The sequence below is a fragment of the Lepisosteus oculatus genome, chromosome 9, assembly GCF_040954835.1.
Source record: "Lepisosteus oculatus isolate fLepOcu1 chromosome 9, fLepOcu1.hap2, whole genome shotgun sequence".
In the NCBI taxonomy this organism is placed as follows: Eukaryota; Metazoa; Chordata; class Actinopteri; order Semionotiformes; family Lepisosteidae; genus Lepisosteus; species Lepisosteus oculatus.
The window spans coordinates 19,114,293-19,129,192 of record NC_090704.1 but is presented as its reverse complement, the minus strand read 5'-3'; the positions used below and the strand labels follow the sequence as shown (position 1 = coordinate 19,129,192).

General features: G+C 36.6%; 1 protein-coding gene across 2 annotated transcripts; it reads left to right on the top strand.

Annotated features, from left to right (window-relative positions):
* Positions 1–5,584: 5,584 nt before the first annotated feature.
* Positions 5,585–14,508, top strand: LOC138241199 (galectin-1-like). 2 transcript variants are annotated; one of them, XM_069194245.1, is made up of 5 exons: positions 5,585–5,647; positions 9,446–9,492; positions 10,743–10,822; positions 11,476–11,641; positions 14,197–14,508. In XM_069194245.1, exons 2-5 carry the CDS (start codon positions 9,487–9,489, stop codon positions 14,341–14,343), a joined length of 399 nt encoding a protein of 132 aa, XP_069050346.1. In that variant the 5' UTR covers positions 5,585–5,647; positions 9,446–9,486; the 3' UTR covers positions 14,344–14,508. The 2 variants fall into 2 exon arrangements, with proteins under 2 accessions (XP_069050346.1, XP_069050347.1); XM_069194246.1 differs by having other exon boundaries at positions 5,602–5,667; positions 9,448–9,492.
* The last annotated feature ends 392 nt before the right edge of the window (positions 14,509–14,900 follow it).

Sequence of the window (14,900 nt, the reverse complement as noted above, 5' to 3'; positions counted from 1 at the left end):
CTCTGAAATTGTCTGGTATTCTTCAGGGCTCTATTGTATGGTCTAAACTATCATTTCTATGCTGATGATACTCAAATCTACATCCATATTAAACTTGATAGTGATGTGGCTGTCTCTGTTCTCTCTAATCACATCTCTGACAAAAACATTGATGACCTCAGACTTCCTTAACTGTGACAAGACTGAAGTCATGCTTATTGCTCCCCCATCAACTTTGTAAAGCCAATGCAGTATCCCTGTATGTGGATGGTACTATACTTAAGCTTCAGTCAAAATTGAAAAACTAGGGGATGATATTTGATTCAGGCTTGACATTTGACCCACGTATTGTCAAAACATCATTCTTTCAACTCTATGTCCTATGTTATCACTAACTGTTGCTGGAAAGCTGGTCAACACATGTGTGTTCTCTCTAATTGACTACTGTAATGTGCTACTCACTGGGGTTTCTAAATCCTCATTGAACTAACTCCACTATGTCCAAAACTTGGCAGCCAGAATCCTGAACAGTTCTAGTGCAACTGATCACATTACTCCTGTCCTGGAGTCCTTGCACTGCCTTCCTGTTGACTTCAAAATTGTCATGCTCACTTATAAGGCTCTGCATGGCTTGGCACCTTAGTACCTGTCTGAGTTATTGTCATCCTACTCCCCACCTTGCAACCTTCACTCTTCTAATTCTGTTCTTATTCTGTCCCCTAAGCCTGTCTACACTCTGGATGACAGAGCCTCTTCCCATTATGCCCCAAAGCACCTTCTCTTACCTCTTTCAAATTTAAACTCAAAACCTTCTTTTTTAGAAGGCCCTTTACATAACTGGTTCTTTTATATACCCCTTTGCTATATGTACCCCGTGTCCCCATCTACTATCTCCTCCCTTTGGGCTGAGTATTGATTGCCTTGATTAGAATGGTGTAGGTTGTACAGTACTTACTACAGTACACATCCGGCTAAGCAGTTTATTATCAGCTATTCAATAGATTGTCATTAATTCTTCACATCCTGTTGTGTTTTTATCACCTTTAGCTTTCTATTACAAATGTCCTAATTCATTCACATTCATTCACATTTTATTGATTAAATGTATTTTCCAAGCTATTTACGGAAAATAATATTGCAAAATAAGTTTTTCCTGTCAGGTACTTTTTCAGCATTTTAATTAAAGTTATCCAGCTAATTTGTGTATTCAATACATTAATTAGCTAATGCTTAGTAGCAGCCTGGGGTTTTTGGGTGACCAGAATGTTAGGCCTCTGAAATGCCTTGTCTGTAAATACTGTACCTAGCGTAACCTGTGAGTTGTATGTTTTGTGTTGTGTAGTTTAGTTTGTGTCTTGTTATTGTAATATATATTTGTTTATCCAAGTGTGTCTGGATTATTACTCCTCTCTGGTTCAATACATATTTGTGGGTCTGGTATTATTCGTTATGATCATGCTGTTAATATATATATATAACTTGACAATGAGAGTAAATATGTTTTCTGGGATCTTTTTGCCTATCTTTCTCAGAATCCTTGAAAATCCATTTTGCCTTTATTGTGTGACCTTTAAAATTCAAATAATCACACCTTTAAACCTCACTCTGCCGTGCTGTAGGTGCAGACTTAGCAAAGTGAATGCAAACTCTACACGGTGATGCATGAAGTAGGCCCATTTGTTCATAATCTGTCAATTTGAAAATAAAAAAATCATGCCTTAAAACTTCAACAGTAAAATTCAGAAGCAGCTATAATTACATAACAAGGTGACATACAATAAGTATTGCCAAAGCATTAACAGGAAATGTTGCAGGACAGTGCATTTAACAGCATGAATTAGATAAAAGGGACATATACAAATTGCATACAGTCTACAGGACAGACAGTTTTATATGTGGGAAAATGCCTTAATTTAAGTGGAAAATAAAACAAATTTCACAATATGAACAGTAGTCTATACTGAAAGACATGGTGATTTATAGTAGATCCCTTATTTTGTGAAAGATTGCTATGTGCTAGACTGCAGTTTAAGCTGTATCTTTGTGCTCCCTACGCATATTTTAATGTGCAAAGGAACAAGTAATAGGATTATTCCATGCTGAAAAGAGAAGAAACAAAACACAACATTTCGGCATTGGAGCCTTCTTCATGTGTGAGCAGGCCTTTGCTGAGGAGGGATTGCTCATCCTGTGAAAGCGAAAGGTCAGATGGTATAGTCACAACAAGGTTAGGATTGGTGAAGTTGTTACGGGTGCTGATGGCTTTCTTCTGTAGAAGATGTTTTTTTATCCTTCTCTGTAGTGAGAAACTGGTAGAGTTTGGATTGAGAGATCTAATGAGGTCAGTTATAAAGGGAAGATGACGTGGAGCTGTCAGCCATAGAAATTCTTTAGCCTCTTTGATGTTGTTGTCGGAAAGGATAATCTGTTTATTACTCTGGGTGGTATCAGAGTCAAAAGAAAAAGTGCAAAATTTCAGACAAAATCCTTTAGGAATAAATGATATTATGTCGACGACATCTGTAAAGGAATAGAAGGTGGTTAGAAAGCCTGGTCTTGGAACAGATAGCTGCAAAGAGACAGAATGCTGGTTTAGTAAGAGAGGGGGGCAAGTGACCCAGGGAGGAAGAGAAGGAATGATGAAAAGATCTAGAAAAAGATTTGGAGGAAGTCATGGTGGGTTGCAGCAGATGTAGGTTGAAGTAGTTCAGGTGGGTAGCTGCGTCAGCATGCATAGGCTGCAAAGGAACAAGTAATAGGTTTATTCCAGGCTGAAAAGAGAGGAAAGAAAACACAACATTTCAGCCGTGGAGCCTTCTTCAGGTGTATTTTAATGTGTGAGAGTGTGGGAAATCAGAAAATGTCTGTTTTTATTCTACAAAAGTTTTGTCTCAGTTTGGGGTACTTCACCACAGTCACCTATTCTGCAAGGGTGAAGTCTCATTCGAAGTCTTCAATTTCTTTGTTGTGAATTGTTTAGCTCTTAAAGAGCCTCTGCACACATTTAATGAGAAAACCTGATCATTGCTATTTTATTTTGTACTTGTCTCATTAACTGAACACATTTTAGTCATATACAGTATATTGCAGATTTTTGGATTATCTGTTGAATAATGAGTATTTTTCAAATGACAATGAGTAAAAATACATTTTCCAATATCTTGTAAAATTTCTTCCTTAAAACTCTTAAAAGATCATTTCAGCATCTCTGTGACCATTAAAATTAAAATTTTTACGTCCTGTAACATTACAATTCTGACTCAACAGTACTGTCAGTGCTGACTTAACAAAGTGAATCCAAACACTGCCGTCTACTCAAGGATAAAACACATGCACTAAAGAGGCCCATTTGTTTTTAATCTGTTTCTTAGATATTTAAATAACCATGCCTTAAACCTAAATATTCAAATTCAAAAGTAGATCTTTAGGCATGACAAGTTGACACTAGTACTGTCAAATGCTTTAATAGAAAGAGTAGCAGAACGGGCACAATAGGACATCACAGGTTTTATACAAACATTTTCAGGACATTTACATTTAATTAGGACACAAAAAGCAAACAAATGACAGTACTAATTTATATTAAGTGACATAAGGACAGACACAAATGAAATGAGACCATTTGTACCATCTTGCCCTCTTAGAAGCTAAATTAGATTCATATTTTGTCCAGACGTGTCCTAAAAGTTCCCAGAATTCTGGTATTGGCCACCTGGCAGCATATCTTAAAAGTGCCATTGGGGAAGTCTGTTCCAGGTATTCACTACTCTTTGAGTGAAGGAAATGGTTATTTAAAGTTGATTTCTCATCTTGTCACAGTATTATAAATTTAATGCGTGAGAGTATCCGTGCGAAGGCAGGAATCCTGCCGATGAATCTGGGGTAGAAAGTATCTTTGGCCTGTTTGAATACAACTCAGCCAGACTGGTCTGTGTTTATTTCTGTCATGCTGGCACATGTCTCTGGGACTCCTGCTTTCCCTGGTCTGTGACACTCTCCCCCTCCAGGCTGTGGTCAATTTTTATTTTTTCAGAGTTTGTCTCAGTTTTCTCTTTAGACATCTATTCTGCAAGACCTACTCTTGAGAATTGTAGTATTCAAGTATTATTTATGACACACTATTATTAATACTGTACTAAGAACCTCTCAAGAAATTAACCCAATAATTATAAGTATTATACCCTTGCCACCAAATTATGTCAAACAATGATCTTTGCCAGCTTATTGCAAAAGTAGAAGTGCTTTGTATACTGTATTTTCATAATACCAGATTTCAGAAGATGTAACAGGATTTAAATTACCTGTACATTAGCTTACTGTACATAGAGTTAAGGAAAGTAGAGATTGCACCTAAGGAGTGAATACTGATTGGTGTGAAGTAATTAGTGGTGTACCACAATCAGTATTAGGGATTCATACAAGGAAAACTGAACTTTTTAATTTATACGAATGATCAAAGGTCCAGAGTTAAACTGTTAAAGTTTTCAGTTAATATCATATTAGGATGATGAGCAAACACTGTAGAAGTAGCAAATGGAAATCAAATAGGTTTTTGCATTAAGTTGGTAAAATGTAAACTATAAATACACAATGGGAAGCACTGAGAAGAGGCTACCTATTCAAAACTGAGATATTTACGGTATGGTGACAAGTTACTGGCATATTTCAGACAATATGGGAAAGTAAATTATATGTTAAGATATACAGTATACTGTAATTGAAAGCACAGAATTGATATCAAGAATGGCATGATAAAATTGTATAACACACTTCAATGGCCTCACAGAAAATTCTGTAGACTATTGGTTACCGTATTATAGAAATTTTATTGCTGCTCTGGAATGAGTCCAGAGGAGAAAACCAGTTAACTAAACAATTTAAGGGAAAATCCTACACTGACAGGCTGAAGTAAATGAATGTTTTTTGTCTTGAACAGGCAATATTACAGTGCTGTTTGATACAAATATTCCTAATCCTCAAAGGCATTGACAGAGTCAACCCAACAGATTTCTAGAGGGAAGTATATTTATAACTAAAAACAGGAGACACTTCTTTATCCTAAAATTTATGGGAGGATGGAATAAGCTATTAAGCCATGTTGTTGAAACTGGTATTCTGGATTCCTTCAAAAAACAGCGGGATGAGATCAGTTATCTACCAAATGGATAGATGGAATGAATTTCCGTCTCCCATTTGTATCATTTCGCATGTTCTTTCATTCTGCCCATCAGAAGTTGTACATTAAGATGATGTACACACTCGAAGAAGGCTCCACAACCGAAACGTTGTGTTTTCTTCTTCTCTTTTCTGCATGGAATGTTCAGCATGTCCCTTTGCAGCCTTCGCATGCTGACGCAGCTACCCACCTGAACTACATTAAGATAATGTACTGTTAACCAGTTCCCCTTGTAATTCAATAATAAATTAGTCACAACTGCTTTACAAGAGAAATTAAGGGATGACAGGAGAGGTTGTGGCATGAAGAAATTGGGTGGGGCTGGAAGCACAAAGTTCAGCCAATAATCACAGATGTTACCAAAAAAGGTAGAAAAAGTATTGGGATCCAGAGTTCCAGCACTGTATAAATAATGTAGAAACAGAAGTACCTGAACAACCACTTGAGGGACCTGGAACCACATTTGGAAGAAGCTTTCAGGAGCTCAGAACTGTGAGTGATTCTTCTCATAGGTAAAAGCATTAATGTTAATTATAGTAAGTAACCTCTCTCTTGCAATTGACTCGTGTGGGGGCCTGATCCCTGAGGTGACTGCTGCCTTTTCACTGGGGGGACTTGGTTGTTAGGCTTCCTGCCTGGTGTCCTGCTGGGTTTTGGTTTGACGATGTAAGGAAAGACAGAATGATTAAACTATATTCAAGTCTTCAAGTGTATTATATTATTATATTTTGATGGTGATCTTTTTAAAATAAAATAAAGAGATTAGACATTATTAAAATGACTATATAAAGATATCATAATTCTGGTTATATTATTATGTGACACCAGAAAATTCCATATATTGCAGAAGTTCTTAACAATAAGCATCTGACAGTTTAACTCTCCTGGTTCATTGAGGTAAACATAATATTATTTATTTGATTTGGTGCCTTTCATGGTACATCATATCGGGATATTGTATAATACAGCAATCCAACAAAAGAGACAGGTATACTGTGAATTAAACATGATGCAGAGACCTGTATTCCATAGTAAATTGCTAGTTGCTACTGTATGTAAAAGCTAATTATTTTAGTTTTATAGTCATAGTAGTGATTTACTTTTATTTACCCATAGTATCTAAATTTTAATAAAGTGATAAAAATGATGATGATGGTACTTTGCATGAACATTGCATCTACTGTATACTACTTTTTTAAAAGTGATTATGTTTTATATAAGTATACGTCAGCAAAAACTGCAAAAAAATATCCAAAACTAACATACTGTATACTGATTGCAAAAGTATTCACAACAGAATTCATGAGCTAATACTTTGGCAGAAACACCGTTGGCAGCAATATATTGTAGAAAGAATGCTGTATTAATTCTTAATATTATGATAGTGAGTTACTTTTATTTACCTGTGATACCTGCTATGTTCTGAAAAATTACAGTGATAGTAATTTGCATGGGTCTTGTATTGAATTGCCCACATTTTCATATTTTTCTGTAGACTGTTGTAAAGTGCACCAGATGGGATACGGTCAAAAGCATGTACTATAGTGACTGTTAGCCCTTGAAATTGCAGAAGTCTTAAATAAACAGGCTTTCATTTTCACAACTTTAATTCATTGTCAGTTTTTTTCTTTTTTATCTCAATATTTTTTAACATTGTGATGAAGAGGATCATTATACTGAAGTGAAAAGAGAGACTAAAAGATAGAAGACAGAATAGTGACATTCTCGCAATGATCAAATTCAATGCTATTCTTGAAGAGTTTAGTGAAGAGTGTGACAGCTTATAGTTTGAAATCCTTCCAAACTTTCTTTTACAGTAGTTGTGTATGGCTTGCCCAAAGAAGTATTGACAGTCCTCAACTGCCATCATACTGTCTTCAAGAGTTCTGGAAATTAATGCTTTTTAGCAGACCATCTCCTTCCTTAATCTGAGCATGAAACGGTTTACCTGCTAAGCCAAACACAATTCTTGATTTATCTTCTTCTAAAGGACCTTACAGTACTGGCCAGCTGCCTGCAACATGTGATGCCCTATCATAGTCATTTTTCTAGAGGAAAATCAAATATAAGTAGCACATCTTTTAGCAAGTTATTGAGTGCCTACTACAGTAAATAGTGTCTGATGAGTAGTAAAAGCTGAAAAATATTTATCCTATATGAGGATTCTTGTTAATGCAAAAGCATGACAAAACCTTTCTTTAACACTAAATGTGATTCTGCTTCAGGGTTAACCTTAGAATTTCTTTTCAACAAAGCTTTTCGGCACTCCACGTCACCATATGTTTAAATAAACCTACCATTTTACTCATCCTGGATCCAACATTTTGGTAATATCTCTCTATTGTCTATTTGGTAATGATAGTTACCAAATAGCAGCACATAGTACCACCCAGACTCTATCTGTCTTAAATTACAGTGGCCACATGTTGTGTTTTCTCTGGGCATCCAGGCTTTATTGTCTGAAAACTGGTTTAAATGGCCAGTGGGATGTCAATTGCCCGCCCAGGACATCTGTCCCTTGGAAGAACTGGTTACTCAATAAGGCTAACTGATGGTAGGACTGTGAGAGCATTTCTCTCTTGCAGATAGACATGTACTTACTGTATTACAAAACCATTTCTTAACTCTTTATGAAAATTCAGAAGCAAAAAAATGTACAAAATAAGTTAACAAAATATGTATTATATTTAACTTTAACAAAATAAGTTAAATATAATAATATAAATTGTTAACTTATTTAACTGTTAATAAGTTCACGGTTTAACTGTTTTTATAGTGTGCAACCTGCTCAGTGTATTTATTATATATGCTCTTGCCATATCACACTGGCCAGTACCGTTATGGCACTTAACCAGATGAATAATAGGACCCTATGTGGTGACTAATAGATCTCAAGAAAGCAAGGGGAGTTAGAAACAAAATTTGAGTGTAGTTGAGTGCAGTTCAAGAGTCGTGGTCAAAGACAGCTGCGCTGGTCAGGAAGCCAGAGGTTCAGAAGCCAATTAATCTCGGAACAGAGATGAGGAGCTCCACTTGGTGAAAAACCAATACTGAGCGTTGAGGTGAAGGTGTTGAGGGCTTAAGCATTCTGGGATGTAGTGGGTGCGGTGATGAAGGAAAGATCTGATTGGTTTATTAGTTAATGCAACAGCGTTTGCAGGAATTGGAAAAGGCTGGAGTCTGATTTGGAACAATAGGGGGTTGTTTGTGTGTCTGAGGCAAACAGTCCAAGGGAGTCAGAGGCGAATTCCATGAATGTTCCAATGTCCATAATTGGGAAATCCATCCAGACACAGACAAACAGAGTTAAAAGCCGGAGCGGGATCCGGCGCAGGGTCGGGGAAATAAAAGGGGGGTCACGGGACCACACGTTCCCTAATCCAGAAGGTCAGGACGCCATGATGAAGACTGTGCCGTAGAGTCGCTCCTGGACTCGCTGATAGGCGGGCTTCCGGGCATCCATATTCCAAAGCTGAGCCTAGGTTGGCAGGAACTCTGGCTTATATAGCACGGTGGGTTAGAACCGGAGGCAGGTGTAGGAGATCAGTACAATACGAGGAAGGGATGAAGCGTCCTTAAGAGGAGGGGTTTACGAGCATGACACTGGCATCTTGGTCAAATTTCCCATTGGTCTGTGAAGTGTTTTGAGTGGAGTGTCCATTATTATTATTTAGAAGGCAGCTTATCATTTATTTTGGCCTCTGTGGGTATTATTTAAGAGTTTAATACTCAGTAGCAGTCTGGGGTTTTCTAGGTGATTATGATGTTAGGCCTCTGTAATGCCTTGTCTGCATATACTACAGTATAAATATAGTACCTTGTTTGTTATCTGTTGATGTAGTGTGTAGTGTAGTGCTTGTATTGATATTGTTAATGAACATCTGTTTAACTAAGTGTGCCCAATGTATTACTCTTTTCACCAAAGATGTGCCAGAGAACCAAGAATTCTCCTGCCTCTACTTATACTTACCACTCGGGTATATTCTGGAGAAATCACTTACAAGTTGGGGGTTATGAATATTGATATCACTATTTTTGTAACCCCCTATTTGTAACAATTGATTGTTTTTTTTGTTGTCATTCTCTAAAGCTTTTTGAGAATCCACCTTTAAAGGGCTACATAAAACAAGTTATTATTATTTCTGGCTTCCTGAGTTAATGCAATGTTATCTTGATTTACCACAGTAAAGATAGACTTTTTAATTTGCACAAATAAGGGTCTGTAAATCCTGTATTTTTCGCCTTATTATTGTTATATGAATAATCACCAAATCTCTCTTTCTCCACTAGAGGATTCCTGCTTAGTCGCCTTTTTAATCCATTACAGCAAAATGTCGGTAAGATGAGCAATATTTAAAATTTTTATAGTACATCTGTTTCATAATAAACGACAGTTCTTTACTGCCTGATCAATCCCTAATACTGTAAAACTCTTTGAGATTGGTGTTCAAATATATGTGTCCCTGCTAAATAAAACCAGGGTTCTTTAAAATACAGAATTTCACAGATGTGTCTGAACATGACATTTAATGGTTACTTCAACATTGTAGTCACTGTGTATAGTTAAAATGTATATATATATAATTATATATTTTATATATATATATTCTTCTACTAATATTTCATCATGTAGAGAAAAAGTGCTTGTGTTATTCCAATATTTCAAAGAGTTTAAAAAAGGGCAGTAACTCTGTGCTGATTTACTGATTCAGCTGTGACCATTTCCTCACATGGGCATGAAAATATTTCTGTTATTGCAGAAACATGCAGCTAGCCTGGATTCAACTTCTGGGGTTCAACTTCAGTTTGGGTATAGGTGTGCAATGATCTATAATTATGTAGATTAAATTAGTAAACCAGGTAAATTTGTAGATGATGCAAAAATAGTAGTGAAAAATAGAAGTTACTGAGAGACAAAATCATTTAGATAGCTGTGTATGCTTCACTGTTCTTCTTTACACTGAGAGTTACTGTATGATTGTCTGGAATAGGATTCCCAATGCAATTATTGACATGAGACCAAAACTCTGGGCAAGTTTAAGACATAGTTAGATGAAGTTTTAGTTCAGTTAAGTAATTAATTTACTAAGTGACCAAGATAGGCTGAATGATCTCCTCTCATTTGCTTCTTTTATTATGTTCTTCTTCAAAGGAATCAATTTGTCTTGTACACATTTTATAATGCTGGGGGATAACAGAATACCTAGATAAGTTTATGTCTAATTTAAAAAATATTTGATTTTCTATCTTGTATATCTGGTTAAAAAACACAGGGTCTCATTTGGGGTAAAAATTTGAACATAACCCTTTAGGATACTTTACATTTTATAAGATTAATTATACAATTAGGGCAGCCTTGAAGCCCAAGTCACAAAAAAGTTTCGGTATTACAAACAAAAGGAAAATAGATGAAGTGAAAATGAATAAACTGAAAACAATATTTCCATCATTACTTTTTATGCAAAAATTGCCTATGTTTAAAGCTCATTCTTCATACTGTATATACAAATGTGCATTAGAAGGATGAATAATTACACAGACTTAAAATCTTGATGTAGACCACTTGCTGTGTGTGATATCTTGACAGGTGTTTTCGGTGACAAATGCAGTCGTTAAAGAAGGCACCGTCATCAGAATTGAGGGGAAGATAGCTCCAGATGCTGACGCGTATGTTACTGATTCATGTTTGTTTAATTAAGTACCTAGAGCTCTGAGGGAGAAAGGGATATCTCTGATACTTCACAACAGAGTGCAGATTGCACACATTCATAAAACACCTTTAGTTCCTTTTTAAGAATATCCTGAAAGCAACTCTCAAGTGTCTCAACTAGTGAAGGTGCTTGCCTGAAAACACACTTTTTTAAAATTAGTGAATACAAAAATGGGTGGATATAACATTAAGTAACTGCTGATTCTATTTTATATTAAATAGTGTATAATGATACCAATCCTGCACTGAGAGAATTAGATTAGATCAATAATCATAATACAAGTTAAAATGTAGCCTGAAACTCACATTAGTAACTTTCTATTAAAATTCTTGCCATCCTGTTTCTTTCAGTTCTGGGTATAAAACTCAGTGATTTCCCCAGTCCTGCCGAGCAATATTAAATGGCAGCTTAAGGATTGTTACTAAATTTCAGTAAGATATTAACAGTTTTTCACACCTAGAGATCATCAGTTATTGAATACTGAAGAGGCTCAAAGGCAGAGCTATAGTGAAAGAGGAGGGAAAGTGAAGACGTATCTTAGGAATTGGGAATAGGGAGTAATATACTGACAGATACAATGTTATTGATCTGCACTAATTTTATCCTCAGATTCAGTGTTAACCTGGGGAGTGATTCAGAGAACATTGCACTGCACTTCAATCCCCGTTTCCAAGACGATGGTGGTGTAATTGTCGTCAATTCAATGTCCAAGGGGAGCTGGCAAGCAGAGCAGATTGAAAAGGCCTTCCCTTTCAAGAAAGGAACTGTCACAGAGGTAAGAGATAGAGATACTATAAGTCAGGTTCTCTTATCACCAGTGTCTCTCTTTATCTCACTGAAGTCAGTGAAGCCCATGTTTGAGGTGTTTCCCTCCTCTCTCCTCTAACCCAGGCAAGCCCGCTTTGATATCACCCTGTCTCTATAGACAGGTGGTGACAGGCCCAGATGTGGCCATCCTACCCGAGAAAATGTGCTATAAGTATGTAGGTTGCCTGAAAAAAAATTCTAAAATTCTAAAATGTTTATTAAGCACAATTACTGCATATATTAGTTGTGCAGTAGTGCAAATTCAAAGGTTTAGTTTATATCTGTTTCTAAAAGAATATTATTTGGTATACTTCATCTACGTGCAATGGAGATGTTTTTGTAGGGTTTGTGTAAATGTGTCCAGAATTTTCTGATTTATGGTTTATGATTTTTTTAATTAAACCTTTTCTTGTCTCAATATAATTTAACAAGCAGAGACTTAAAGAAACCACTTAAAGAAAAGGTTACAACAAAGCATAGTTAAAAAAGGAAATTAGAAAGGTGAAGAAAGGAATATTGCAATGTGGGCTACAATAAATACTTTCTTCAAGTACCAGAATAGCAATTAGTATGGAATTTACTTCCATCAATGGAATCTGAATCCACCTAAAAAATACAATATAGTTCAGTTTAGGCTGTTTAGAGCCAACATTAAATATACATTGAAAGATTTATTGCACTTTTTCTCCGATTTCTTGGAAAGTAGGGGTCTTCATATAGAAAAGGCATTATCCATATATATACTCATGGAAAAAAGAAACGCAGCAATTCCCCTCTTCCACACTCTGGCCCTACTGTCTGTGTGGAACAGGCTAAAGAGTGACTCATCCATGAAGAGGACCTGATGCCACTGCTGATGAGTTCATGGCAGCCTCTGTCTGGCCCAAACCAGTCGTGTGTGACATCTAGGAGGTGTGAGAAAAGTGCCTCTGGCCTTGCTCTAAGTTGACACCTTCTCTGCAATTGGGACACATTGGGGCGGCTTACTCCATAGTGGCTGGCAACGCCGGCACATGACATGCCTGCCTGCAGCATGCCAATGGCCCTCTCCCTTGTTTCTGGTGACATTCGAGGCATTATGGAATGCACAGAAAACTGACTAAGTGTGGCCTTTTTCTTGCAGTGACCTACAGTAAGCTTTGAATTAAAACCTTTTTAAAGATGTCTTGATCAGGCATTGTTACACCTCGTTGGGTAAAAGTGCACCTAACGAGCTTTCGTGTGACTGGCAAGTTGCAATGCCTCACTGCACAAGCTGTATTGCTGGTCAGAGGGCTTAAAACAAATTGAGTCCTTTTTGTGAAAGTACATACAGTAAGCTATAACTAGTATTCTCATTTCAGAAAATGTTGTGTTTCTATTTCCATCAGTATACATACTGTACAGCTGCACCTGTTGAGTTCAGTGAGTTTTAAGTTTCCATTGCAATTTGTGTTACAAAGTAAAAAAAATACGTTGTTGAGTTATGCAAATGGATTCTTCTATTACACATGCATTTTAATTAAGGCATGAGATATCCATTCACCCATTTTCTAACCACTTCATCCAATTCAGGGTCGCAAGGAGCTTGAGCCTATTATGGCAAGAAATGGGTGCGAGACAGAATACACCTTGAATGGGATGCAAGTCCATCACAGGGAACACACAGAAACAAACACAGACCTATACTCACAACAGGGCCAATTTTCCTTGAACCCTACTAGTGGGACTCTGGGAAGAAACCCAGGGCCCCAGCACTGTGAGGCAGAAATGATAACCACTACACCACCATGCTGCCTTGCATGGGATATCCTTTATATTTCAAATACAACTCCTTAAATTGCATGTTGGCCTGTTGGCATGAGGCTGGATTAACCTTAGACAGGTCTGTTGCGGCACAATTTCTAGTCTAGTCGTGGTATCTCACGACAAAAGCAGAAGTGAAGCAAAATAACACAAAAGGTGCTTGCTGTGATGTAAAAAGAATGCACAGGTTTTGCAAATTGTATGGAAAAATACATGGAATGAAACATCGTATGGTGTATTGAAAAGGCACTGCTTTTTACTGCATTTATATTTATATTCACACAGTGAACATAAACAAAAGGATTTTGAAAATGACACCACTTAGAATACTAATACAAGTACTAAAATAATACATTTTGCAACATTTCACTGCAAGGAGTTTAGTTGGGAACTGATAAATTATCTTTACCCTCATCAGAAAATGTAATCCAATAGGCACATTGTTAATAGATCTGGGTTCAACGTCGTACCGATGTTTCATTCCAGCAGGCACCGTAATCTACTATAAAATCATACATATAATTTTAAATACTGAGAGAGCGCTGTTTAACTTAGAACTAAAGTTCAGATTATCTGTTCACTTTTATTTCTGTATACAGTTTAGAATTCCTTATTTTATTTCTGTACATTTCAAGTTTTAGTTATTTGGCCTTCAACTATTTATCACTTTATTTATAAGCAAATAATTTCCTTCGTAATGAGCTGCTGACTGATTCATTTTTTTCTTTCTCTCTTTAGTTAAAAGTGAGAGTGAAGAGAGATATGTTTGTGGTGGAGGGTCCTCACAATCTGAAGGTGGAATTTCGTGACCGTCTGCATCTGCCATCAATAACCACTATCTTTATTATTGGGAAATTCAACCTCACTGCCTATGATATCCATTAACCTCCTGACAACACAATGGTGCTGTGCCCACCCTTTAATTCCTTCTGCTTCTTAATGTCACTTCTGCTTCCTTAACTTGGCCAGGTAGTCATTTCTCAACCAAAAGGGTTTTAGACACAAATGTCTTTGGAAAAATCCTGGAAAACAATAAATCACTAAAACACCTCATTGTTTCGAGTGCCTTGTTCTCCTAATATCTCTTTGGTGTTAATTCTTAAATTAGGGGAGATCCCATGATGCTGTGTGAGCTGGCTCAGTGAAGAAAACACCTGATAATTGAAAACTATGGCAGAATTAGATAAAGCTGGACTGATTGAGTCTTTAGCGTTCACAGTAAGCGGAATTCCATGTGATGGGGAAGAACTGTTATAACTTGTTGAGAAATGAAGAACTCTTCTCCTGATCTGAATTGAATCAAAAGCAGAGGTACAATTTAGTGATACAAAACCAAAATCATGCATAAAGACAACAAACGTAATAGAATATATCTGTGAAATGAACTGCTGTAATACAAAAAACTAGTCATTCACTCTTGTATTACAAAGAGTTAATACATT